At 38.6% G+C, this 26,222-nt stretch overlaps 1 protein-coding gene across 1 annotated transcript in view; it reads left to right on the top strand.

The window, feature by feature from the left end:
• Pkhd1 (PKHD1 ciliary IPT domain containing fibrocystin/polyductin) overlaps positions 1 to 26,222 on the top strand; it is a 374,971-nt gene that overhangs the window by 334,089 nt on the left and 14,660 nt on the right. The window contains exons 59-62 of the mRNA XM_051204291.1: positions 8,586 to 9,603; positions 17,122 to 17,257; positions 18,703 to 18,790; positions 21,622 to 21,729. Of these exons, the coding sequence (XP_051060248.1) occupies positions 8,586 to 9,603; positions 17,122 to 17,257; positions 18,703 to 18,790; positions 21,622 to 21,729 (1,350 nt within the window). The remainder of the gene's footprint in view (positions 1 to 8,585; positions 9,604 to 17,121; positions 17,258 to 18,702; positions 18,791 to 21,621; positions 21,730 to 26,222) is intronic.

Raw genomic sequence — 26,222 nt, 5'->3', positions numbered from 1 at the left:
AGAGAGGGGAGGAGATGAGAAAAGGAGTGGGAGGAGGTGGGATGAAGTGAAATGTGTCCTGGATTTTCAGGGTGGGGTTGTTTTCTTCAGTGGTGAAAAGTAGATGCTCTACTGGAACGCACTTGCGCACATGTTCCTACGCATGTGTGTGGGATTACCCTCACCTACCGTTTCTAAAAGTATGCATTACTCAGTCAGGGTTTCAGTGGTTCTTCTCATTTGCAATTGGTGCCTTTCAACAACTCTGTTCCTCTGAATGGATGGCCTCACCACTGACTGACAAGCACAAGGGAAATGTTGGCTCGGGCTGAGGGGAGAACCCAATGAGGACGGCAGAGTTGTGTTGAGAGTGATTCCTTTGTGGTTCTGGAGAAGGCAACTGCTTGTGTTGCCTGACAGGTGCTCGCTTTGGACTCTGAATATGTATGCCCTCACTTTCGAGTGTGTATCAGCCCCTGAGTTGTGTGGGGCTGTTAATCCCTTTATATGAGAGGAAACTGAGTCCGAAGGAGGATGAGGACCCTATCCAGGGCTTCAAAGTGGAGGAGGCAGGATGCAATCAGTGCTAAACCCGATCTCTCGGTGAGCTTTACTTCCTGAGCCTGCATTTGCCTGGGATGTTTTCAATGTAGTATTCAAATAATAGTTTTCATAATTGGGACCATATCCATTGATGTCTGTAGGTGAAATTTTATTCCCCAGACCCTGCCGCTAACATACTAAGCCTCTTATTATTTTAAGTAGTGTGTAACTAATGAACTTCAACATAGTAAGAAAATATAAAATGAAATAGTCCCTGGGTTTTGTTTGAATACTCTCCTATCAATAAATGTACAGAAAATAATAAAAGTGGCTAGAAGAAGGAGAAGGAGAAGGAGAAGGAGAAGGAGAAGAAGAAGAAGAAGAAGAAGAAGAAGAAGAAGAAGAAGAAGAAGAAGAAGAAGAACAAGAAGAAGAACAAGAACAAGAACAAGAACAAGAAGAAAGAGCTGTTGGATGCATGTGTCACTCCCTGCCACCTCTCCCCTTTACTATCGTACCATCATGTATTCTACTGCTTATCATTCATTATTTTCCCCAAAATCACACTGTTATTAAAGATAAAAAACATGAATGTAAAACGCCCACCAAGGTGCCATGATGAATGAAGAAGTTCTGCTATGCAAGCTTGCTTTGTATGCTTATGGGCGTCTGTGTTTTTCTGTTTCTCTGCAACTGCTTTCTGTGGGAAGATGTTCCCACTGACGATAAGGACTGGTCCATGAACACTGATGAAACTGCTAAGGGAGATGCTGTAGTGAGCAGCCCCTGACAGCTGCGGCCCCTGTCACACCACAGTGCTTCATTCTCCACACTGAACAACTTCACAAACACCTTAGGGTTGGCGCCACACGTGCATGTCTCATATCCCCCAACCATCAAAAGCCACAACACAACACCTGTCACTTGAGTGTTAAACTGGCCTTCCTTGTTGCTAATCACGAAAGCCAATCCAGAAATGCATTCTTTGGATATTCCAGGACTAAATTCCAGGACACTGAACATACAATGCACCTTTTCAATCCAATGACACCATTTCTCAAAATGTTTATACTGATAAATATTTCGAATTTATAATTACCACCTTTACCCATAGATTGCTTGTTAAAATTGTGGTGTGCATCGACATATGAACAAATATATTTGTTCCCTTTATAATGACTACAAATGACACAGTGGTCATTCAGCAGAACATAAAGACCTCAAGCTTTAAATTTCAGATTATTTAGTTTTTGGATATATTACATGTAGGAACACTCTCAACTTGTCTTTGCAAAATAATCCCAATACTTTCAAAGTTTTAAAATAAAAAATTTTAGTTAGCATTTCTCTTTTTTAGAAACAAAAGACCATTCTGTGTGTTGTATCCGAAATAAGCAAAACATAATTTCTTTAACGTTTCTTTTGAATGTCTCTATTGCTTTCTTTGGTTGAGAAGCACAGCTTTGGGATTTTGAACTGTCACAATTGCAACAACACTATGTGGGAGACACTGAGACTGTCCTTGCTTGTTTGATCTGTGCCCACTTATATTTGTTAAGTTGGAAATAATGAGGTATAAATATTGTTTGGCAGAAGAGAATTTTAAGTTATTTATTTCCATCTGTTGAAAACAAAATGAGTGATTGTATATTTTGCTCATACCAAGACGTCCTGTAGTTTATGGTACTCTGTGAAAGATATCACAGGATGGCTAAAAAAATGTTGAGGGAAACTATGACATTAACCTTGAGGAACAAAATCATTAATGTTGATGTATTTCATTCTATTTTAAACATAAATTTTTCTCTTTTGTGAAAATGAGAAGATGGAAGGATTTTGTATGCCTTTGAGTCAAAGCATTTATTTTAGAATTTATTTTTTTTCTTTCCTTCGGATCCATTTTTCTAAATAAAAGATAGAAGTTATTTCTTATATTTTTTTCTTTTCTGTTAATTTTTTTTCCTCTAGCAAAGATGACCCCCTTGGCATATTTTCTTTTCAAACGTGAAATGAGGTGGAAAATCCTCATTTCACGACAGGAAGGACAAATATTGACACAAAGTTAATATTTGTTAGAACCCTGGAAGCAACCTGAGTGTACACACACACACACACACACACACACACACAGAGTTCTTTCTCCTCCTAAACCAGACACAGTTAGTTTTCCCCTTTTCCTGGGATTAGGTCTATGGCTTCTAGTCTGGGGAAATGAGAGAGTGTGTTTTACGTACAGGGTAGTTTAAGACAGTGAAAGACCTACAAAGCAAGTGCTCACATGTACATGCGCATACACAAATACAACCTGCTTAATCAAATTTCCCGCACTTAAAGCAGAGCTTCTGGACTTCGTCACCGTGCTTGTCCACCCTGAACGCAACAGCATACGCCAAACCAATGCTCACTGGTCACTCAGCATTCATTATGACCTGTCCACTCTTGCCTTTTTGAGAGGAATACCCTGGGGTGACTGGGTGGCTGCCCTGACAGGCTGTATCACTTATCTATTCACATTGATTATCAAAGTCAGCTGTGGCCAGGCCTTGCTTTCTCCCCTTCTTCTCCCAGCCCCCTCTTACAAGCACCCCTGCCTGGATTTTCATGAGGAAATAATCAGATTAGGCCTTTCACGGTGAGTTCATATGGAGTTCTCTTTCTCCCGTGTGCTACTAACTGAATAAATGTGTTTAGTGGTAAATTGTAAATGACATTATGATTACCAAAGCCAGCATGGGTTTCATTTAAAAGTGATCAGAATTGCAGACCACAAAAATTGTGACTGGCAGATGAGGCCATTTGGTGAAGTGGGAAAGGAAAAGACAAAAACAAGTGAGAAAGATAATCATTACTCAAAACTAACCTTCTCCAACGGAGAAAAGCAGGAGGAAAAAAAATCTATAAGAGGGAACAATGGAAGGCTATTCAGACATGAGTCTAGACTGTGGCTATGGGATCTTACCATCAGTGCTGGGGGTTGAACCAGGAGGTCTGTTTGCTGTCTGTAACCTTTTCTTAAGCACTGATCATGTATTCTCTGCTATAGTTAAGAACCATACCGGTTTGGCAGTTCTTCAGCCCTACTATGTTGCATGTTTGTGCTTAAAATTTTGTTATTATTATTAATTTTGCCTCTTGACAAACTGAAAACACTGGTATTGATTATCTGTGCTGACGTCACAGGAAACGGAATGACAGGATACTAGCAAACAATGCATCTCTGAACCATGAATTCCAGAGACACAAAGGTAGAATTTCCAATTCAGGAAAAGCGAAAGTTCACGTCTGGCCACAAATGTGGATCACTATTATGACTTATTGCAAGATTGGGGTATTTGTCTTTGTTAAGATGGTGGTGATAATTTTCTACTCCTGGCAGACCATGGTAAAAAACTGATTGGAAGAGGCAAATAATAATACTCAAAAGCAAAAGGGATTCGCCAAATATGTGACTTGACAGCCATCAAGAATCTTCACATATGTGATTGCTAAAAAATGGTGTAAATAAAGCTCCCAACGTCTGGGCACTTTTCTCTCTGGTACACATCACTGAAGAACTTCAGGCCCAAATACTGCTCGCTGGAAAGTCCTTTAGTAACTAAAGGGTTAGAAGAACTCTTTTTTTTTCCTTCCTCTCCTCCCTCTCCTCCTTCTCCTCCTTCTCCTTCCTATGCTTCTCCTCTTTTTCCTCCTAATCCTCTTGATCTTTGTTCTTCTCCCACCTCCTTCCCCTCTTCATCTCTAAATAATGTTGTTGAGTCAATATGACCATGGTTCAATTCTATCTAAGAAGTAGAAATAATTAAATTTACCATTTAAAAGGGACTAAGGGTAGCAGAATGGAAGGAAGAGAGACGCGGGTCACAGATTAAAGGAGAAAAGCAAGGAAAATGGAAAATGAAGGAAGGGATGGAGGAAAGTTCTATTAGACTTGTGGTATAGAGGCTTCTTGAAGGTGAAGCCAACTTCTTGGCCATTCAAATCTTTATCCTACTGTGCCCCCTTTCTGATGCTGTTCCTATAGGTCTGTGGGCTTCTGGTCAGATATTTAATCATCTGCTGCCTTCCTCAGCCACCATGCTATGATGCCTTATGATGCATGAATTGACCACTTTGCTACCACTAAAATCCATTGAATAACTCAGAGGACTCCATCATGTTCATAATTTCACACAACCTTTACTATGAGAATGCAGTGTGATTTGATTAACACACATTCTGGACCCAGTGGAGGACCAGCACCTACTATCTACCATTTCCAAAGTAACACAACTCTTCCAGGGAAGCTCAGGGAGCCCTGAAACTGTTTATTTCCTTTGTCCAAAATTTTCTCCCAGAGCCACACGAAATCTTGGACTTGCAACCAGCACAATCATCTCCAAGGAACACATTTCCCCCCCTTTCTTCCTCTAGGCATCTATTGTGTTATGAAGAATTCAGTTTCTTTAGGTCATGCCTTGTTTCCTTTCCTGATCTATACTCTTCCCATACTGTGTGTAATGTCCCTTTGTGTAGTCTCTGTTCCCCAGAGACTGGTGCTATCTGATTTCCTCATTGATCTCACTAGCATGCATGGCTTATTTTCATGCAGTAGGGCAATGTTCTTCACTCCAAGGAGGTCCTAGAAATTGACCCAACTGTTTCGTCTCCATTTCACCATATTGACCAAAGTGCCATCTTATCAAAGTAGGTAATTTACCTCAAAACTTGACACGTGTGAGAATAAACAAGGAACACCCAAAAGGCAGCAAGCAAAGTCCAGTCCTTCTAAATTTGCTACAAAAGAACCACCCAATAATTTTGTATTTGATAAACACTTAAAGATGGGCATAAGGGTGGAAAAGTTTATAGGGAAATAAATAAGGAAGAGTCAATGAGGAGTGTTGTAGATTCACTGGGGCCTCTCTGAAATAAACCAAAGCAAAACAAAATGGACTCAAATAAAAAAGCAAAGCATCGTATCATCCTATGTAATTGATTAGGCATACATAATTAAATTTTTTCCAAATTGCCTCTACACTGCAAGTTGAGAAAAAAAAAAAAAAAGAGAAAACCAATAAGAATAAATTTAGGAAAGTGGGAACCTACTAAAGAAGTACTACTGAATTCTTAGTTTTATTTTTCCACGTCTGATCGGTGCAGATATAAATGGAGCCAGCAGTGCTGGTTACTACAGATCGTGGATATGTGTCTTAGCTCTCTGTACTATCTGGCTATTGTGCTTCTATACACAGGCATTTATGTAGGTCATCTTCAGGTACTCTCTTGAAGCGCAACTGACCAAGGAAACACCTTTCAGTTAAAAAAAAAAAAAAAAAAAAAAAAAACCAGAACATAATCAAGTATGCTCCCCAACACACTTTACTCCTCACACAGTTCCAAACCAGATGAAGTCCCAGCACTGAACGGGGGAGGCAGACACAAAGTTCCAGCCCTAGCCAAGGACCTGATAATGAACACTTTCTAGGAAAAGGAAAATCAGTTTTCTTCAATGGACAATCATTGGGTACATCAACCACACTCTAGAGATGGCCACATGACCAGGAGTAGTTAGCCAGTACAAGATGAACCTCATGTATCATTTGGTGGGCCTTCTGTCTTTGTTTTGGTTTTTAATTTTGAAAGAGAAAAATGGAATTGGGTGGGTAAGGAGGTGAGGTGCAACTGGCAGGACTTTGGGAGCCAGGAATAATATAATAAAAATATAATGTATAAAACTCTTTTAAATAAAAACTAATCTCACAAGAGACTTAAAAGTTAAAGTTATTGTAACTTTGTATACATTTTAATATAGAGGCGCAATTGGTGAAACTCCATAATTTACATTGTTTTCATTAGAATGTCTTTTGGATTTTACTGTACAATCTTCATTAAACGTGCTTTTTTCAGTATCAAGAAAAGAAACTTGATGAAAAAAGAAAACAAATTACATTAAACTAAACATTCTTATGTGGAATTAACAATTTTGTGCTATCACAGCCTCTGTGAGGTCATAGGTGTATGTATTGTGTCTGGAAGATGCAGTTTCCTTAGAGTCTATTACATCTGGCTCTTAGAACCTTTCTTTCTCTTCCTCATAAATCCCTGAGCCTTGGTGGGGGTGCAGTTAGTAAGAAGATTTCATTTGGGACTGGGTACTTCAATGTCTCTGACTCTGCACATTGTTCAGCTTCGGGTCTCTGTGCTAATTCTGAAAGAAGAAACCTCTCTGATGCGTATTTAGTGAGGCGATGAACTGTGTGAATCATAGAATCATAATGCCCTGACTTGGAAAGAAAGAATTCTTAATTAAAAATGGCCTGAATGAAATTATGTCATATTGAAAGGTTTTCATTTGCAGAGAGGAGTCTATGTGAGGAAATATTTTATAAGAAAGACCCAATATCTGGTGAAACTCCTTTTGTATACTTCAAATATCAAGTTGAAATGTATTCCCCCTTTTGAAGGTATCATTAGATTAAAAACAGTCCAGCCACAATGATGGGAGACAGGCCTTTCAGAGACTGATTAGAATTAGAGAAAATCATCCAGGTGGAACCATGTGATTGAAGACTGGTATCTTGATAATATAAGTGAAAGAGACTAGCAACTATCCACAGATGCATTCTCTGTGGGTCTTTTTAAGTAGCCACATTGCTGAAAGATCATATGTACATTTCCCTGCCATTGCCTACAGAAAACTAACAGCAGACATCCTGGACTTCTGGATTTTAAATTTTTCTGCTGGCTTTTCTTCATTTCCCTTCCTTGGGTGTAGAGGTTACATTGCAGATGTATTGGTTGGTGCAGGGCACTACACAGTCATTTTTTGGTTTGTGGTTTGTCCAGATTTGGATATCTGTAACAATCTCCAACTGTTAAAACACACAGACACACACACACACACACACACACACACACACACACACACACACCACGCACACACACACACACACACACACACAAAACATTTTTGATGAGAGATGAGAGCTTCATTCACCTCTGGATATAAGCATACATATTTTAGAAACATAGGGTCCTACTTTTTGATTTTTTAAAAATTGAAACATTTATAATGATTTCCATAGTGTCTTCACAAATTTGCAATCCCACCAGCAATGACTAAGGGTCCTTAGCTACCCACAGTCTACTGACTATTTGTTTTCTGGATGGCAGCCATGCTAATTTGGGATGGATTCTTAAATCAGTTTTAATTGTCATTTTCATGAAATACTGTGTTTCTATTAGTCACATGAGATGGATCTCTATAGGTAAGCAAATAATGTGACTAAAAACCTGGTACTTGAAGCTACCCTGCAGCATCCCGGAAGAAGAGATAGTTGGATGGCTGAATTAACCAACAATGACCAATGGTTTCATAAAACTCTCCTTCATGCTGAGGGACAGGACCTGGAGACTGGAGAGCCTTTGTGTGAATGAACAATGTGGTTGGAGGTCCACCTGGAGTGGCAATAGGAGTCTTGGGCCTTTCAAACATACTTCATGCTGTACCTTTCTTGCATCTGGTTGTTCATGTCTATCTTTTACAATTTCCTCTATAATAATTAAATAGATAAAGGGTGTACTACTCTAAGTTCTGTGAGCATTTTTACCAAATTTAACCCAAGGAGGTTACAGGGACCCACAAGCTGGACACTTGTCATTGACATATGAATTGAGGCAGTTATGTGTCATTAAACACTTATTTTGCGTCCTAAAGTTACTATCAGGTAGTGTCAAGGCTTCAAATGGTGTTTATTTGAGAACTGGTTATTATTAATAGGGAGAAACGCCTAGCCATTTTGGATATGTTGTGTCATATGTGCATATAAGACTAGTACTTTTCACACTGAACTATTTATTGTTTTTGTTTTAAATCTTACAATATTTATCATTAAAATATTTCAAATTGTTTTTCTTTATATCTTTTCATATTTCACTCAAGATTTCTTTGTGTTCCCAATCTCCAGTACAGTCAAATGGCCAAGAAATATTTAACAGCATAAGAAATGATGACGAGAAGAGTAGATTATAAGTCCTCTTTAATTGTAGCTCATATGTTATTCATTTTCTCCTTTGTTTTACAGGCATATTCAGAGAAGAACAGAAATGCACATTCCGAGCAATGATCCAGGGTTTCTTCTGCAAGCAGACTGACCACGTGATCCTAATTCTCCATAATGTTGATGTACCTCAGACAGTTCCAAAATCATACCCACTTGTGTCTGTTACTAATGGCTTTGTTGACACATTTAGCAGAGTGAAGGACAGTACACTGTGCTCTACCCCTAACTCTGTGTCTACTTTCTATTCCATCTTACCTACCAGGCAAATTACCAAAGTATGCTTTGTGCAGCAAACTCCTCCATCATTGCATGTTTCTCTACTGGGCAACAGAAGTGCCTCCAAGCTCATTTTGGCTGTGTTCTACAATGAGATTCAGAGCCCTCAAGTTTTCTTAGAAAAAAGATTTATTCCACCTACTCCAGTGGAGTCAGCGTCTTCGTTGTTGGATGAGTCTGCTGGTGCCAACTACTTTGACATCATGAATAACCTCTTGTATGTTGTCCTGCAAGGAGAGGAGCCTGTTGAAATACACTCAAGTGCTTCCATTCATCTGGCTTTCACTGTGACGTTTTCAGTCTTAGAAAAAGGCTGGGAAAGAGCGATGCTTGAAAGGCTAACACGCTTCTTACAGATTGACCCATACCAGATCAAATTCACACTTGAGATGCCTGGCAACAAAGAGACCTTAGAGGCCATTGCCAACAGTAGAGGAAAAAGAAAGCGCAATTGCCCAACTGTAACTTGTGGTGGCACTGCTAGCAGATTTGGTCAACGCAGACCTCATATGGCAGAAATGAGGTCATATAGAATTATACCAACAACCTCTGTGGAAACTCTCTCAAAGGTGGTTGTCATTGAAGTTGGTGATCTCCCAAATATAGGGAGCCCTGAATTCATCCCATCATTCCTGAGTAACAGATTACAGAATTTGGCTCACCAAGTCATCACTGCTCAACAGACTGGAGTCCTGGGAAACATTCTTGGTGTGACTGTTGGAGCACTACTGGTAACCCAATCAGAGGGAGTCACAGGCTATAGGTAAGCACTAATTATCAGAACATCCAGATGAAGGGTGATGTCTTGGGCCTATATTCTTTACAACCAACTGCAAAAGATTCACTAGAATTGAAATTTTAAAAAGCATAAGCCACATACCTAATTGGATCTAAATTCAATCAATTCATTTTCTGCAAGAGCAACAAGGGCTCTTAACCACTGATCCCTCTGTCATGCTCCCTGGTACTACTATTATATTTTGTATGGTAATGTGGGTGTCAATGGTACTGATGCATTTTGGTCTTGCTTATTTTTTTTCTCTTATTGTAACTTTATTTAGGATTCACCGAGTTATTATAAATGTATGTATTCCCAGAGATCAAAGCTGTAGCCTGTTGGTTTATTTTGTTCACTACTCCAAAATATTTAATATTGCAGCCTGAGAGAAGACAATAAGTAGAAGTAGTCAAGGTCCATCAGGAAAATTCTGAAGAGTGGCCTGGGAGCAAGTAGGGAACTCAAGATTCGTGGGGCAAGTCATCCTGCCATGTAGGCATGAGATAGCGTCAGCACAAATGTCACCTCTATCACTCACTATCAGTCATGACCTGCCGCCGTCACTTCTGACTCAGATTTTTCCCACAAAGCACGAATAATATGGTATTAATTTTCTGTTCAAATTGGTTATACTCTCTGCTTCCCTGGTATATTAAGTGACATTTCCCAGATGTAGGAGAAAAAAAAAGTAAATGATGGGAAGATAAAGAAAAGCATTCCTGATGAAAATGTCTGCTGAGTGAGAAACAGCATGCTCCATAGAATTGACTAGCGAAGTTCCCCGTGCCCCTGAACATTGCACAGTATGGTAAAAAGCCTTGAAGCCATACACAGGCCCCAAGGCCAGCTTGGTGTCTTTCAGCTCTTACCAATATCAGTCAGGACCTCTACTGAACTCTCTGGAGAGCCATCATCACACTAATGAATTGACCTTGAGACAGCAGAGATGAGTCTGAGGATGAGTTCCTTTTGGAAGGGAAACCACTAATGAAGTCCTCTGATAGGTTGCTTCTGTTATATATGGGGGACCTCAAATGAGGCCACCTTGGAAACTTGTACAGATGATCACTATTTATTTTCAAGGAACTGCACTTTCGAATGTGAGAAGAAGTTGCTATCTTCTTTTGGGGTATGCAGTCAATTTGTCCTTTCATTCTTTCTCCTTCTCTCAGGAAATCTGGATTTAAATTTCCTGTCTACTTAGGGTGGTTGCCTGAACTTGTTCAGTTTTCAAGCTTGTTGACATATGCTGTCTTTTTTGCTATTTGCCTATCTTCTTTATTTTATTCCCCCCCACCATTTTACCAAGTTTTATGTTTTATGTAGTTTCAGTGGAGTTCTTAGTGGGGAGAGATAAACACACATTCTACATTCCCTTTTTAAGCTAGAGGTTCCCCACTAGGATCGCATTTCCTTATGCTGTATTCAGGAGAACATTTAGTAATGATTACTTTCCTTTCATTAGATGAAGACCCACACTCTTGAATGTCTCTCATTTCTTTCTCATTTTTCAGATGTACCTTTGTACCTGTGTATGTTGATGTCAGAGATACAGTTGATGTCTTCCTAGTTGCTCACTACTTCACATATTGAGACAGGGTGTATATATTCTGCTGTGTACATACATATATACATACATACATCAGTATCAGTAAATAATAAAATTCTACCTGGTTAGCTCCCTTACAGAAGCTTAGCTGTCAAAATACCCAAACTGCCTGTAGTTGGTAGAATTTCTACAATGATCTCCCAAAGACACACCTCTGTAACCTCCTGGCCCAATGAATGACGCAGGAACAGTGTGATGATTTTGCTGTGTCCTGTGACACATTTAACATTAAAATGGGAAGACCATCCTGAGTTATCATAGTTGGCTTAGATGAACAGAATTTCTCCTGTGATAGGAAAGAAATGAAAGGGAGGAGTAGGAATAATTCCAGGTGTGAGAACGACCTCATGTACCAATGATGTTAAGTCAGAAAAGGGCCCATAAAAAACAGTTTAAGGAATAATTGTGGAGATGGCTCAATGAGTAAAGTCCTTGTTCTCTAAGCATGAAGACCAGAGTTTGGATCCATGGCACCCCTGGTCTGACACTACATTTCAGTTGGTAGAGTGCTTGCTTATCATGTATTAATCCTTGAGTTTGATGCTCATTGCCTGATCCCTCTGTGTGCTAGCAAACAGTTCCTATAATAGCACTTGTGTGGAGGAGGGTAAAGATCAGATGTTCGTGGCTATGCTTGTATATGTAATGAATTTGAGGCTATCCTTGGCTAAAAGGAAGGTAAATAAATAACAATTTTCAATTTAGTGGAATACCTAGCCTTCTTAAACATGAAATAACAGGGCACTCAGGATTCATTCACACCTCACAATCACACTTTTATTGATGTTTCATCATGCTCATCAGTGAGATTCTCATGTGTTTCAGAGTCCTATGTCTGCAACAATGGCTTTAGGGTCTATTGTTCTTACACTAAATGGTCTGAGACCAATGCATCTTTGGTTATTTTTCTGTGTTTTTTCTTGTGGTTCAGTTGTTACCTATACTCTGTTACTGCTGACATCTCTGCCTCTAGCAGGTCTCTATCATCATGAACAATAGGTTCCAGTTCCAAAAGTTAGTCCAAACTACCTTAAAATGCAATAAAATATATAAACATATACTGAGTGTATAGGTAAATATGATAGCTTATAAAAATTCACATTTCAATATTTTTTATTCCCAAATATTATTTGAACAGCTATCATGTCTAACACATTATACCAGTTTAATATATATATATATATATATATATATATATATATATATATATTATATCACCACTGAAAATCTAGAGATTTTTAGTAAATGGATAGTTAAAACAGTATTTTCTTTATTACTTAATGAAACTATCTTATACATGTACATATAAACAACCCTAAATGGGTTTAGTATTCAATGGGTTATACATACCAGCACATACGTGTATGTGTGTGTGGGTGTGTGTGTGTGTGATCCTATAGGGAGTAGGGTGAAATGGGAGGAATTGGGTAGGAGAAAGGAGTGGAAATGATATAAATACAGTGTATTTATGCAAGAGATTCTAAAAAAAAAAAGTAATAACTTGATATAACCAAAAAAGGAATTAATTTATTAATTCAACACGAACCAGCCCATTAATGTTGTTTTTCATAATAAAACAAGTATACTTTTATCTATCTAACATTACTAGGTAGCCAAAGTTTTAATTTACTTTCATATTCCAAAAGGCGTCCTAATTAGCTGTTATTCACAACCAAGAGATCATTCAGCATCTTTCATAGACAGTGGTGTGCTATCAGAAGTTTTGTGATCTCTGGGAACACAAAACCTAACCAAAAAAAACAAAAAACCCTCAAGGGTTGTCTCAAGGTCTAAGGGCAGTCAATGCACAAATGGATAGGGCAGGACATATTTAAACACAGCATGAAGCAGTTCACATGATGGTAAGCCAGAAAACAGAGAAACAGACAGGATTGCAAGCAATGTGAATGTTGTGAATGCTGTCTCCTTTTCTGATTCTATTCTGCCCAGATCTTCAGCCCCTAGGAAGGCACCACCCACACTCAGGTTGGGCGCTCCCTCCTGAATTAATCTTCACAGCTAAACCAAGACGTTTGTCTCACCACTTCCTGGGTATCTTATTTACTCTTGGCATACTGCTATTTTCAACGAATAATTTCAGGCCGTCCCAAGAGTTTACCTTAGAAGGAAGCTTGCTACGTGAACAGTGCACCCAAAGTTGAAATTGGCCAGGCCAAGCTAGCCTTTCCGAGGTGATTCGTGCAGAGAGGGGCCATGACAGATACTGAGGTGGTAAAATGTTAGGGTAAGATGGAACAGGGGCTTGTAATGTGTCAGACTTGAAATTACTGGGCCATAGCATCAATAGGAAACAATTAGATCGTAAGACATTTCTTCCCAACTAGGGAGGGCAACTGCTAAGGGAGTTTAATAGGGATCATGAGGATCATTAAATGTGAATAAAATGGTTTGTATCAGTTCTTAAAGATATCTACAAAAGCCATTCTTGTCTTCCAGAGATATAGAAGAGTCTTCCCCAGGGCCAGAATCATAGTGTTGTATTTATCTTTGCATATCTCACATTGCCTCAAGCAAGGTTTCTATGTAATAGGAGGTCTAGCATTGACTGTCAACTGGAATGGACTGGAAAACTTATTTGTTTTGTCTTCCAGTGTACAGAAACCACCTATTCCCTTTTTCAGCCGCCCCCCGTGGTATATATAGACTATGTCACTTGTCTATAGTCCATTGGCAACAAGAGAGACCACAGGAGCTCAGGTTACCTTGGAAATGTAATGAAAACACAGGGATTCCTTCTTGTTTTGTTTAGTGGAAGCCTAGTTCACAACTTTGAGGGGCAAAGAAGCGGTACTAGAACCACCCCCCCCACACACACACACACCACCCTCACAATCACAGTGGGTCTTGTTGAAAAAGTTTCCACCACCAGGACTTACTTATTCTCATTTGCTATTTTTTTTCCAATAGTTTCAGCCTCTAGGAGGTACACATGTCATGTCTGCCAGATTCAAAAGCACAAGTTGGAAAGAATGGTAGTGGTCTCTGAGCTGGGAATTTTTTGCATCGTCATGATCTTTCTCCTTCAGCATTCCCTTAAGCATTGTAGGGAAAAATATATATTTCACGTACTTGACTGGGTATTGCAAGCTGTTAAATAGTGGTGGAAACTAGAGGAGATGGAAGGAACTTTCCTCCCCCATTTTTTAAAGTTTGGCTGTAGGTCCTGCTGCCTGCAGGCTACAGTCACATTAGCAGTTGGAAATTGGATAACGACAGCACAATGACAAATCCAGGTTGCTTGCAATAAGTTGCTAATCCCTTTGCTTTAATATTGGAGCAGCGTGTAATGATGTTTGGACATCACTCCAGTTTACTGACGACCCCACTGGGGCCAGCAATAGAACCTTACAACTGTCTAACAAGGCGTCAGGTGACTCCCGTCGTCACAGCAACGGACACTGGAATCTAATCTTCCCTTCATCCCTTCTAGCACCCAATAACGCCTAGATTATATAAGCGGCCCATCATTGCTTGGTAACTTGAATCAATTAACGTTAATTCGCACAATGCTATGATGTATTGTGATCAGTTTCATTTCAGGGAAGGGGGAGAAATTGCTATAAGTCACCTAAAATGAGGTTGTCTGTGGTACTGAGGTATTAATTGGGTGTCCATATTAAATGCAAAAGGAGCCCCATTGTGAAAGGAAAGTGGATGAGTGACTCTCTTGGCTGCTATTGACCTATCAGAGGAAGACAGTGCCCTTTTCCTTTGCTTTTATCTATTACAGTTTTCCCTATTGCGTGTCAAGTTGATGTATTATAAAAAATTCATTTGGTGACCTTTCACCCCCTTAGCAGATTAAACAATTTCACTTCAATGGCATCATTAACAGGACCCTGCATTTAATGATGATTTCTCTAAAAGGCCACGGAGATTCGATTTTAAGCTAACAGATTTATTGCACTATTATAACATATCGTAAAAAACTGTACCACCTACGGTCAGGTTTTAGGATAGAAACTGCTTAAGAGTTTATGTGGAGCTTAAAGTGGTATTACCTTGGGATATGCTGCAGTGGCAAGTCTCTGACCTCCAGTAAGATGCTGTTTACATTTAATAAGAGGTGTTTGCTCACAATAAACTTTAAAGTGTGTCAGGGACAGGCCTTTCTGTTTGCGTTCAGGCCAACTTAAGGTCTCCAGATACCAATGTACTTATGTCAGAATCTAAATGGGTTTTTTCAGTTTCTTTAATCCAGGATGCTTGCCTGTACCCATCTCTTATTAGAAAACATTTAAGGATGAGGTTAGTAGGAGAATATAGTGTTAAATGTTTCTAATAACTCCACCACAACAAAAAATAGAATGACATTTTTAAAAAAAAAAAAACAATATGGGTGTGTGTACATCCTCTCTCTCTCTCTCTCTCTCTCTCTCTCTCTCTCTCTCTCTCTCTCTCTCTGTCTCCAGAGGAAGGAGCCTTAGCTATTCAGGATAAGTAAGCTAATAAATGATGATTGGACACAGAACTTCCAGGGAGAGGTTTCAGAAGGCAGGACCTGAGCTTAGTAGGAAACCCAAGTTCCTAGGACCACACCCTCCCACTCTGCTTGTACATTCCTGTGTTTCATAGGGCACAAGGAAATCACATCCTATAGAAACTTCATAGTTTTTGGCTCATTGTAATCATTCCTCCATTATTTCCTCTTTGAGGATCAATAATGTCCAGGTTTAACTGCTATTCACTGCCTCTGATAAGTAAACAATACTTTATCCTTTCTTACGCCCATGAGGGAAGGGTAGAGAGAGAGAAAATAGCATACATGATGGTTTAAAATACAAATACAATAAAAACTTCAAAAGACCAGAGCTAACTACTCTAAATGTAGGTCATCAAATCACACTGCATTTTGGATGAGAATGTTTTGTATATATTATCTAGAGCTTTCCATTTACTCATGAAATATCTGTTGCACATGTATGATGTGTAATACATAAGTAAAAAGAAATAATAATTTTCTTATGTTTTCATAAGTTATGCCTTTCAACATATCAAAACACTGAATCAAAGTTGCTTCAAGGTATCATAAATTGTATGATTATTTTTGCTAGGTGTCACCATTGATTAACATGTTTGGGTGAAGTGAAAAGTAGTATAGTTCACTGGCAAAAACAGTTATGGTTTACAAGACATGTGCTGTGTTATTCCTTTGTAACCCCTCATTCTCCCAAACCTGAGTAAAAGCATCTAGCTCACAGTGTCATTTGAAAGATATAATGAGTTTAAGCAGGAAAAACTAATACTATCTGGTACAGAGTGTCACTAAACAACCACTACCACCATGATTGGCACCATTTAATTCTAAAAAGTACAATTAATGTACAGATATGGGACCTATATAATGAAAGTACCATTGGAGAGAGTAAATACAAAATGGTGGTGTGCTGGACTTGGGGCCATCTCTTCCCAGATTTGTTTCATGGAATCTTGGTATTTTGGACTTGACCACGGTGGGAAAGTATTTTTGTCATGGACACTGGGGCAAAGTACAAATTAGGGTCTATCCTAGAAGAATCAGCTTATGGCAGAGTATACATACTGTTACCTTACAAAGATATCTGTGTCATCATATTTTTCATTGCAGTTTTTGGGGGCCTAACAACATATACTGATGAAAATTATAAGGTCACACATTTCACTTTCCCGATGCTTTACTCACATTTTATAGCATGGATAATCCATAATACATTGGATACACAATTTTGTATCAAGATATAATTATTCACTACACAATGTCTTTATGGTATTTGTAGAAATACAGGCAACTGCAAATATTCTCACAGGTCAATCTCTCCTATGGAAAATAGCTACGGAAATGATCTTTGTAATCTTATGTGTGTATTGACCTCATCTAACTTTGTATTTTCTAGAAATGCAAGCAGTTTACAAACTGGGAACCTCATATATACCCGGCCCTCTGTGCTTTCCATTGTGGTTCAGCCTTCAGATGGGGAAGTGGGAATAGATTTGCCGGTTCAGCCACAGCTCGTCTTCCTGGATGAGAAGGTAGCACCTTAGAGCTGACTATCTTTCCATAGACTATGCTTTACATCCAAACATTCCTAATCTATATTTACAGAGTCACTACCATGTAATTTTCACTACCTTGGCCATCCTTTTTTTTTTTTTTTTTTTTTTTTAATTGAAAATAGTTTCTTGTCTGGTACCATAAATGCTGCCTACAGTTCCCCCTTCCTCCACTCTCACTCTTCCCAGCTCGCTATTACCTCCCTTCTCCTCCAGATCCATTCCCACTGCATTCCCTCTAAAGAAAAGAGTAGGTCTCCAAGAGCCAAGAGCCAAATAGGACAAAACAAGCTATAATACAACAGGGAAAAGCCACACATTGAGGCTGGAGAAGGCAACCTAATGGGGAGTGGGGCGAATCTCAAGAAAAGGCCAAAGGCTCCGAGATATAAATGCTCCGACTGTTAGGAGTCCCACAAAATTGCCAAACTAACAGCCCTAATATATATGCCCAAGACTTGGTTCAGACCAATTCAGACCCCTCGCTTGCTGTTTCAGTCTTGGGAGCCCAAGCAAACCTTGCTTAGATGATTGAGTGGACCATTTTCTCCTAGTGTCCTCCATCCCCTCTGACTCCTGCAGTCTTATCTTGCCCTCTTTTATGAAGTTCCCCAGTCTTCAAGGGGAAGGACCTGATACTCCAACTTAGCTCTCTCTACATAATGTCTGGCTGTGGGTCTCTGCACCTGCTCCCCCATCTGCTTGCAGAGGAAGCCTCTCTGATGACGACTATACATGGCACTGATCTCCTCAGACAAAAGAGACTACAGCGTAGGGGTGAAGGCTCCATGCAGACACCAGCTTGAGGTTGGTCCTTCTTGCCCATCACGCCGTGTTTTCTTGCATTTCCTATGAAGGTTCAAGATTTATCAAATGCAGACCTCTGACCTCTGATGCTTTTCCTCCCCTTGCGCATTCTTGAAGTCGGCCACTCCTGTGTTAGGTTGAAATCTCATCTTCGGACTCCATGGCCTTGCTTCTATTTTATGTTATTTTCCTTTGAGGGTATGGAAGACTGAGCCCAGGGCAGTTCCTGTGCAAGGCAAGTGTTCTGCCACTGAGGGATCTCTTTAGGCCCTCCCACCCTGTCTTCTCTTACCTTTTCTTCTTCCTTAGGGTACCTGTGTTGCCACTCTCTTCTCCTCTTTCCTGCACTGCTTTATATTTCCATACAATTAGTCCCATGGTCCCCTTCCAATAAGTTAATTTTGATGTGAACGTGAGAAGGAACACATTTATAATTTCCTTTTTTCCCCCAAGTATATGTGTGCTTCATAACACTTATGTGTCGACACTCCTCAATTTTTAAAGAATGTCAAAAGATGATATTCTAAATCCAGTCTCTCTCTCTCTCTCTCTCTCTCTCTCTCTCTCTCTCTCTCTCTCTCTCTCTCTCTCTCTTCTCTTTCCTCTCTTATTGCCAGAACCAAAGAGTGCAGTCTTTGGGTCTCCCGTCAGAGCCTTGGGTTATTTCAGCTTCCCTGGAAGGGGCATCAGATTCTATGTTAAAAGGTAGGCTCCAACAACTTTCAAATATCTGTTACAATGTGCACAAGAAAGATTCATATTGCCTTAGTTGTTTGCTTAAAACAGAACACCTGAAGCTGGCAATTTTATAGAGAAAAAGGTTATTTGATTCATAGCTATGGAGTTTCAAGGGCCCAGTGACAGTGACCTTTATGCTTAAAGAATACCACAGATGGCACAGAGTTTTATATACATATATACATATATAATGTATATATGCACATATATGTGCATATATATGTATGTAATATATATATTTATATATTTAAACCTGCAAGGGATACAAAATGAGAATAACACAATAAAGTTCAATCTAACTAGCCTACTCAGGTTGCTACTACCACTATTGCCTGTTTCAGGATATCCTATAGAAAAGTCCATAGAATCACCACTCTTGTGTGTGTGTGTGTGTGTGTGATGAAACAGGTAAAAATTATAGATGTGTATGTTTTTATAATGCATGCATACATACCTTTATTACCTAGTATTGAAATATTTATTCTTAACTGTATAAAGGATGGAAACTAAACCATTTGGAATGCATTTACTAACTTCATCCAAGAAAAAGAACTTACTCAGAGAAAGGGGGAATGATAATCACAAAAATGCTCCCTTTGTTCAGTCTGTCTTTTATTCTGCATTTAATGGCCTTTGTTTTCTGTTCTTAGTCCCCACTTGATGAAAAACATGTCATCACTACAAAACAGCAGATTCATATACAGAGTCAATTAATAGAAGGGGCTTCCATGGATCCTCTGGAACTCAATTATGGATCACAATTGCATAAAAAATAACCTATGTATATTTTTAAAAATAATTTCCCAGCATTATTGATAAATGAGTCTGCTAGCAGGTATACCAAGTAGTAAGTTGGTGGTGATGAATGATGCTTTGGGTGTGGAGGGACTTTAGGAACCATATACTCTGCAGAAACACACCTAGGTGTGATTTCTTGGTGGCTTTATAGCCTGGTTTCAGTGCTGTGTTCAGCCTGCCTCCCTACTTCATCCAAGGTTCTCTCATCCAGTACCTTGTTAATACCAGCTTGATCAGGGAGCCTGTCAACACATTTGTATATTTTATAATAGCTATTCCAAAGATACGATGGGCCCTGGAGTAATGTACTGTACTTGGCAGCAAGTACTTCAGCTTTTGGGCACATATGCTTCAAATCTGAAAAATATCATAGATATATATATGGGAATCTTCGTGGAGATCTGTAAGGCAAGCTGGTATTTAACGCAAAAGCAAACCCATTTGGAGCTAAAGCACTTTCCATTAGGCAGTTTGGCGGCTGTTCTATGAGGCAAACTCACAGTGCTCGACGGACACATTTCGATTAAATGCTGCTTTGCATTCTTCCAAAGATGGGAACAATAAGGACGTTTGTCAAAGGAAAAACTGCAGCAAACGATTTCATGTTGAACATCTGTACTCCACAGTTCATTGTTTGCAAGAGTTTATTGACCATAATTTTGATGCATATAGGTTTTAAAGAGTATAAAGTACATTTATCTTAGGCGCCTATCATTTATTTGAGTCTTGGCTTATTTATTTCCATTTTTTCTGTGCATTTTATTTATTTTGGGACTCTCCAGAGATGGAAGAAAATATGGTTTGTGTAAGGAAACTTTTAGTTATCTCTGCAAAATTGATGAGGAAAGAAATTATTTTCATAAAAAGAACTGAGCAATTGAATTGAAAAATGTTAACACTGAATGTACTAAATCTTTATGTTTCTTTCCTGCCTTAGACATCACAAACAAATTCATAAACTTTAAGATCACTCTTTTAACTCTTTGTCCACCATGGTGGCATTTTCAGAGAAGTGAAACAGCTATTAACTAGCAAAGTAATTGAGGTGTAGTGGATGAAAGGCAACTTAGGCATGTGAACTTGAGCTAAGTTGTCCATTTTAACTTTCTGAATGGGTAGTTCATTAGAAAATATAAGCATTGTGACTTTTCTTTTAAGCTTTCTTCTTTTAATTCAGAGAAACAAAGGCCCAAGTAATTCATCTTTCTTAAAGCAGGGTATTCTTCCAGTCAGGATTTGATGATAAGCTATTGTACTAGCTTAACCCCACTATTGCGTTAATACCGATTCCCCAAATAGAGAGATTGTCCACTTAAACCAGTGACTCTCAGCTTTCCTAATGCTGCAACCTTTTATTATAGTTGTTCATGTTGTGGTCATCTCCAACCATGAAATTATTTCATTTCTATTTCATAACTGTAATTTTGCTACTGTTATGACACAGATATGCACGATATCTGATATGTGACTCCTGTGTGGGTCATGATTCACAGGTTGACAACCACTGCCTGAAACAGGTAACAGAATTTATTTCTTGACATATATTCTTTTGATAATTTCACTGCGTGAACCCAGGATGTTTCATATGCTAGATAAGCATTCTACTACTAACCTATAAACCTGACCCCTTCATAGACATACATCAAGAAAGTAGACAAATGCATAGTTATAGCTAGAAATACAAACTTATAATAAGGTATAATTGTGACTACAATATTACCATAAATTATGTAATTTAACTCAAGAATATTGATTATAAAGTTTTATAGTATTGTTATGTAGACTGTACAAAGAACAGTGTTTAGCGTATTATGCTTTCAATAAATTTTGTTCTGAATTATTTGGTTCCGGGGTTTGTCTAAGAAGAAATGGATAGATACAATGATCCTTCTTCATTCTTTTAAAATATTGCTTTATTATTCAATTTCCTATCTCCAAAAGACTTAAAGACATTGTTCTGGTTTAGGTAACTAACACCTCAGTTTTCTGGTTGTTTACAGGTTTTACCCAGGCAGAAACATGGGATGGCTATGTGAGTTTCTCCAGATTGGCTGTCTTGATCTCTGGGTCAAACTGGCGTTTTGTTTTCACTGTTATTTCCCCTCCAGGTAATTTCAGCACAGTGTTATAGATGTATTTTCTGAAAAAGTAACCCTTCTCCCTTTGTGACTGGAATAACCCCTTTCATGAATAAGAAGCCATCACAGTTTAGAGAAGATGATGACTTGGTCATACTATCAAATATAAGAAGAAAAGAACTCCTTTGCAGATTAAGGCTCAGGATGTACTTAATGAACAAGATTCTAGATGCACATTTTCCTGTAGGTGTTAATATTTATGTCATGTCTCCCTTATTTCTCTCTTCCCCTCCCTTCCTCTCTTTTTATTTATCCTATGTGACTTACACTCAATACTAATGCATTAGACAATTGAACTGTTGAATATTATGAACCCTACTCTTTGTGTGCTGGCTGTTTCCCTCTCTACATGAAAAATGGAAACAAGATCTGTTGGCATTCTAGTACTTGAAAGCACTCATAGGAGACATGGGTAAATTATAAAATAATCCAGTTACTCTTTATAAGATGTCTGAAAATGTGTCTTCAAATACATCTAATGTGTCTCCGATGAAAATATATAAAGAACACTTGTCTATAAATAGTTTAATTCATTAGTGAGGGACCAAGGCCAGTAGCAATGATATTCTAGAACAATCTTTGAGCTAAAATGCTATGAAAAGTTATCCAGAAAGGCAGTTATCCATGGATATACAGAAAGAAAGGGATAATCTTTGAGTTACATGTCAACAGATACCATTTATATCTTTACCAGACAAAAAATTATTTGTAATGTATTAATCTTCTCCAAAACCATAAATCAGAAAATCCTGAAATTGTAACTGTTAGCCAGTGGTTGATAAACCCAGATACTCAGAAAACTAGGAAAGCAAGATTGCTTAAGTGACAACCCTGGACAGTATAGTGAGATCTCACCTTGCAAAATGAAATCTACTGTGGGGAATTAGTCAAATCTTGCTTAAAAATGCTTCTGTGTAGTGTGAGGAGGATCTTCAATGAATTTGTCTTAATTCCAGGTTACAAACATTTTCTTCACAACAGATCTATTGTCTGATATGTGAAATTGTCAAGTACTAATTCTGTGAGCCATTTTCTTTTTCTCTTTTATTGATCATTTTAATTTATTGTATATACCAACCAGTTTCCCCACCCTCCTTCCCTCCTATTCCCTCCTCCCATCACTCTTCTACAATCTCCCAAGTACTCTTCCATCTCCATTCAGAGAGGGTAAGGCCTCCCATGGGAATCAGCTGGGCAAGGCCTATCAACTTGAGGCAGACCAAGCTCCACACTCTGCATCAAGGTTGAACAAGGCATTCCACCACAGGGATGAGAAGGCTCAGCCATTAAAGGCTAGGCTCACAACCAAAAATATAAAAGCCATATTCTTTTGATACCTCTGAACATGTGTGAGGATGAGCCCCGGTTGGTGGAGAAACATGCTTATTCACAGGCTGTGGGGATTTTTGCCTTAAGTTTGAGTTTTTGAATACATGTTTTTAAAGGGTTAGATTTGCAGGGCTTGGAGTAGTTTATCCCAGATTTGTATGACATTTTAGATATCTTTGACCTTTAGTTTTCTGAATGGTTAACCAAGGTTTGCCATTTGCTTCATCAAGGGCATTTTAAGTAATAGACTCTCAAAGCAGTTTTTGCTGACAAAAATTTCCAGAACCACATGACCTGGGAATTTCATTGGTAGATTGTTGTTTTATTCTCTTCCTCCTTAAAACTTGTAGATTAGAAATGAACTTGACTATTTTTCCTAAATTATGCTTGAATATCAGTATTAAATAATTGTCAGATTTAGGTCTGTGAGGCAGAGTTCTGCATAGATTTTGATAAGATTTAAATTAAAATGGATAGAGGCTTTGAAAAGACAAAGGAAATAAAAAGCAAATAAATGAGTATTCTGCCCTTTTAATCACCACTAACATCATGTTGATAAAGGTACTATCCTAAGAGTGATACCTGTTTCAAACACTCACTGTACATGTGTCCAGAGATATGCCAATACAAAGCAATTTTTATATGTACTTCACATTGGTATTTCATTTCTACACGAATCAAGCAAATAACATATAGTCATTTTATCTGTTGTTATTAGTTTTTCTAATTTCTTAGGCAGGGGAGCAAACAATCTTTTTATCTTAGGAGTGTAGTCATTGAAGAGCTGAGATGTTAAGAGCTCTAGTGTGTCTGTATGGGATCCTCTTGAGTCCTTCCTGTGGGTTAATGAATCCAACTTTAATACTTATGCCTTTCCTGAGATATTATTTATTAGCTGATGGTGGAGCCTATAGGTTAGTGGTGTTGACTTTCCACCTGGCCCTTCCACATTTGTCCTCATGGTATGGGCCATGAGTATTCTCACTGCTGACTGGAGTCATGGAGTTCTTGGGTCATCGGAGCCAGGATTTCCCCCTTCCCCTACATCATTTAATCTAAAGAAAATTCGCCTGTAATTGGCATTTCTTAGGAAGAATCTTCAAAAATTCACATGATTTTCTCACAAGATTTGATGTCCATAATTTTGTCGGCAGAATCCTATTTGCACAACCCAGTCTGTGATACATACCTCCTCCTGACACCCCGCTGCTAGTAATTCTGTCTTCTACGCTCCTCACTTTAGTTTTCTTTACAGCATTATCCATTATAGTTTGCATGCATTGCTCTTGTTTGTCTATAGCTGATGTGCTAGGTTCCCTACTAGAATCCGACTTTCTGAGGGACAGGAATTCTGCTTAGGTGAATACATTTGAGCAATATTTCCCCAGGTTATGGAAATGCCTAGCACAAACAAATATTTGCTTATGGAAAAGTGAGTATATTGAGATTACTTTTAAGATTGTGTTGTTAAAAATTGTTTCATTGTTTAAAATGTTTGAAAGTGATAGATCTCTGCATGTGCTTCCATCAGTTACTCATTTAATGTTCTCTGATGACAATTAGGGTAGTCACCAATCTGATTACAGGATATGACCCCTTCAAGCACCCTGTCCACTTCCACTATTGCTGGGAGTGGTAACTATGGTCATCCTTGTGGATCCCTAGACCTACACATCTAGGGAGACTGCATGGACTGACTGAGGTCCTTTGCTTTTGTCTGCCAGTTGTGTAGCTTGGTGTGTTTATGGGGCTCTTAGCAGTGGGATCAAAACCTGTCCCTTGCTCCTGAGCTGGCTTTTAGGAACCTGTTCCCCATGCTGGGTTGCATCACCCAGCCTTAATGCAGGGGGAAGAGCTTGGTCCTGCCTGAACTTGATGTGTCATGCTTTTGTTGATGTCCATGGGAGGCCTTCCCCTTTCTGAATTGAAATAGGGGAGAAGTGGAATGGGGGGAAATAGGGAGGAAATGAACAGGAGGATAGGAAGGAGGGGAAACATCAGTTGGGATGTAAAAACACATGAAAAATTTAATAAAAAATATTTGAAAGCCAGGGGTTTCTACCTAGAACTTCTGTTGTCTCTCAGATCCTAGTTGGATTTCTCTGCCTTTAACTTCTCAGCCATTGTTGATGGTGATGATGTGTTTTACATACTTTATGGATTAATCTGTATCCTTGTGATTCACATCATTCTCAGCTTAGAATCTTCCCTTTATTATAGTGCATCACAGTCAGAATGCTACCTGAGGTGTCTTCACTGACATTTAATGTCCATCAAAGGTCCCTGGCTTTTAGTATTTCACCCCAACTGCTAATCTTCTCCTGGTTTTGTTTATTAATGTATTGGACATTTGAAGTCTCTTTCAGGTCATTTTTCCTTCAGAATGCTTTCTCTGGTCGTATTAATTTATGGTATTTTCTGGAATGTATTACATTCTGACTTTTTATAAATAATTGCCATATGCCTTTATGGAGTCATTTACTAGCTTTTAAATATCTCAAATAAGAGCAGGACCATTAGGTCACCATTATTAATAAAAACAGATAAGAGAATTAAGAATTTTGGTTGACATCTTTCGGCACCTGGTAAAATTAATTCCTCCTTGTCTGGGATAATTGAACTTATGCATGCTCATACAGAGCAGGTATTTGAGAATAAACAAGGTGAACTACACTCAGGCCTAAGCTACATGCTTGCAAAAGAGAGGCTCTGTATCTGATGTTATTACAGTAGCTCTGGGAGCCCTGAGATGAGTCAGCCTAGAGTCAAGTCATCCAACATCTCATTGTTGCTTCCAAACAAATTGTCAGGTTCACCCAAGGAAACCACAACACAAAAAATACACTTTGGGTCTTTGAGTAGAGAAAATAACATCTATTTTTGTTTGTTTGATTTTTATGAGACAGAGGTTTGTTTTGAATTAGCTACTTGAAAAAAGGCCAACTATGAGTCCACTCACAAGTAAATAGTCATTCTTATATTTTATTTTTAATATTTAGAATAATTGACTATGGTAAAACATGTTATGCATACTATGTGATAAATTCTGATAAGTGTCCTTTTGTGGAACTCTCTCCATAATTAATGCATTCTACTTCTGAGACTCTAGACAATATCTTTTAAACATTATTTTT

The sequence above is a fragment of the Phodopus roborovskii genome, unplaced genomic scaffold (assembly GCF_943737965.1).
Source record: "Phodopus roborovskii unplaced genomic scaffold, PHOROB, whole genome shotgun sequence".
NCBI lineage: Eukaryota > Metazoa > Chordata > Mammalia > Rodentia > Cricetidae > Phodopus > Phodopus roborovskii.
The sequence above is the reverse complement of the archived record's forward strand: the minus strand, read 5'-3'. Positions and strand labels throughout refer to the sequence as shown.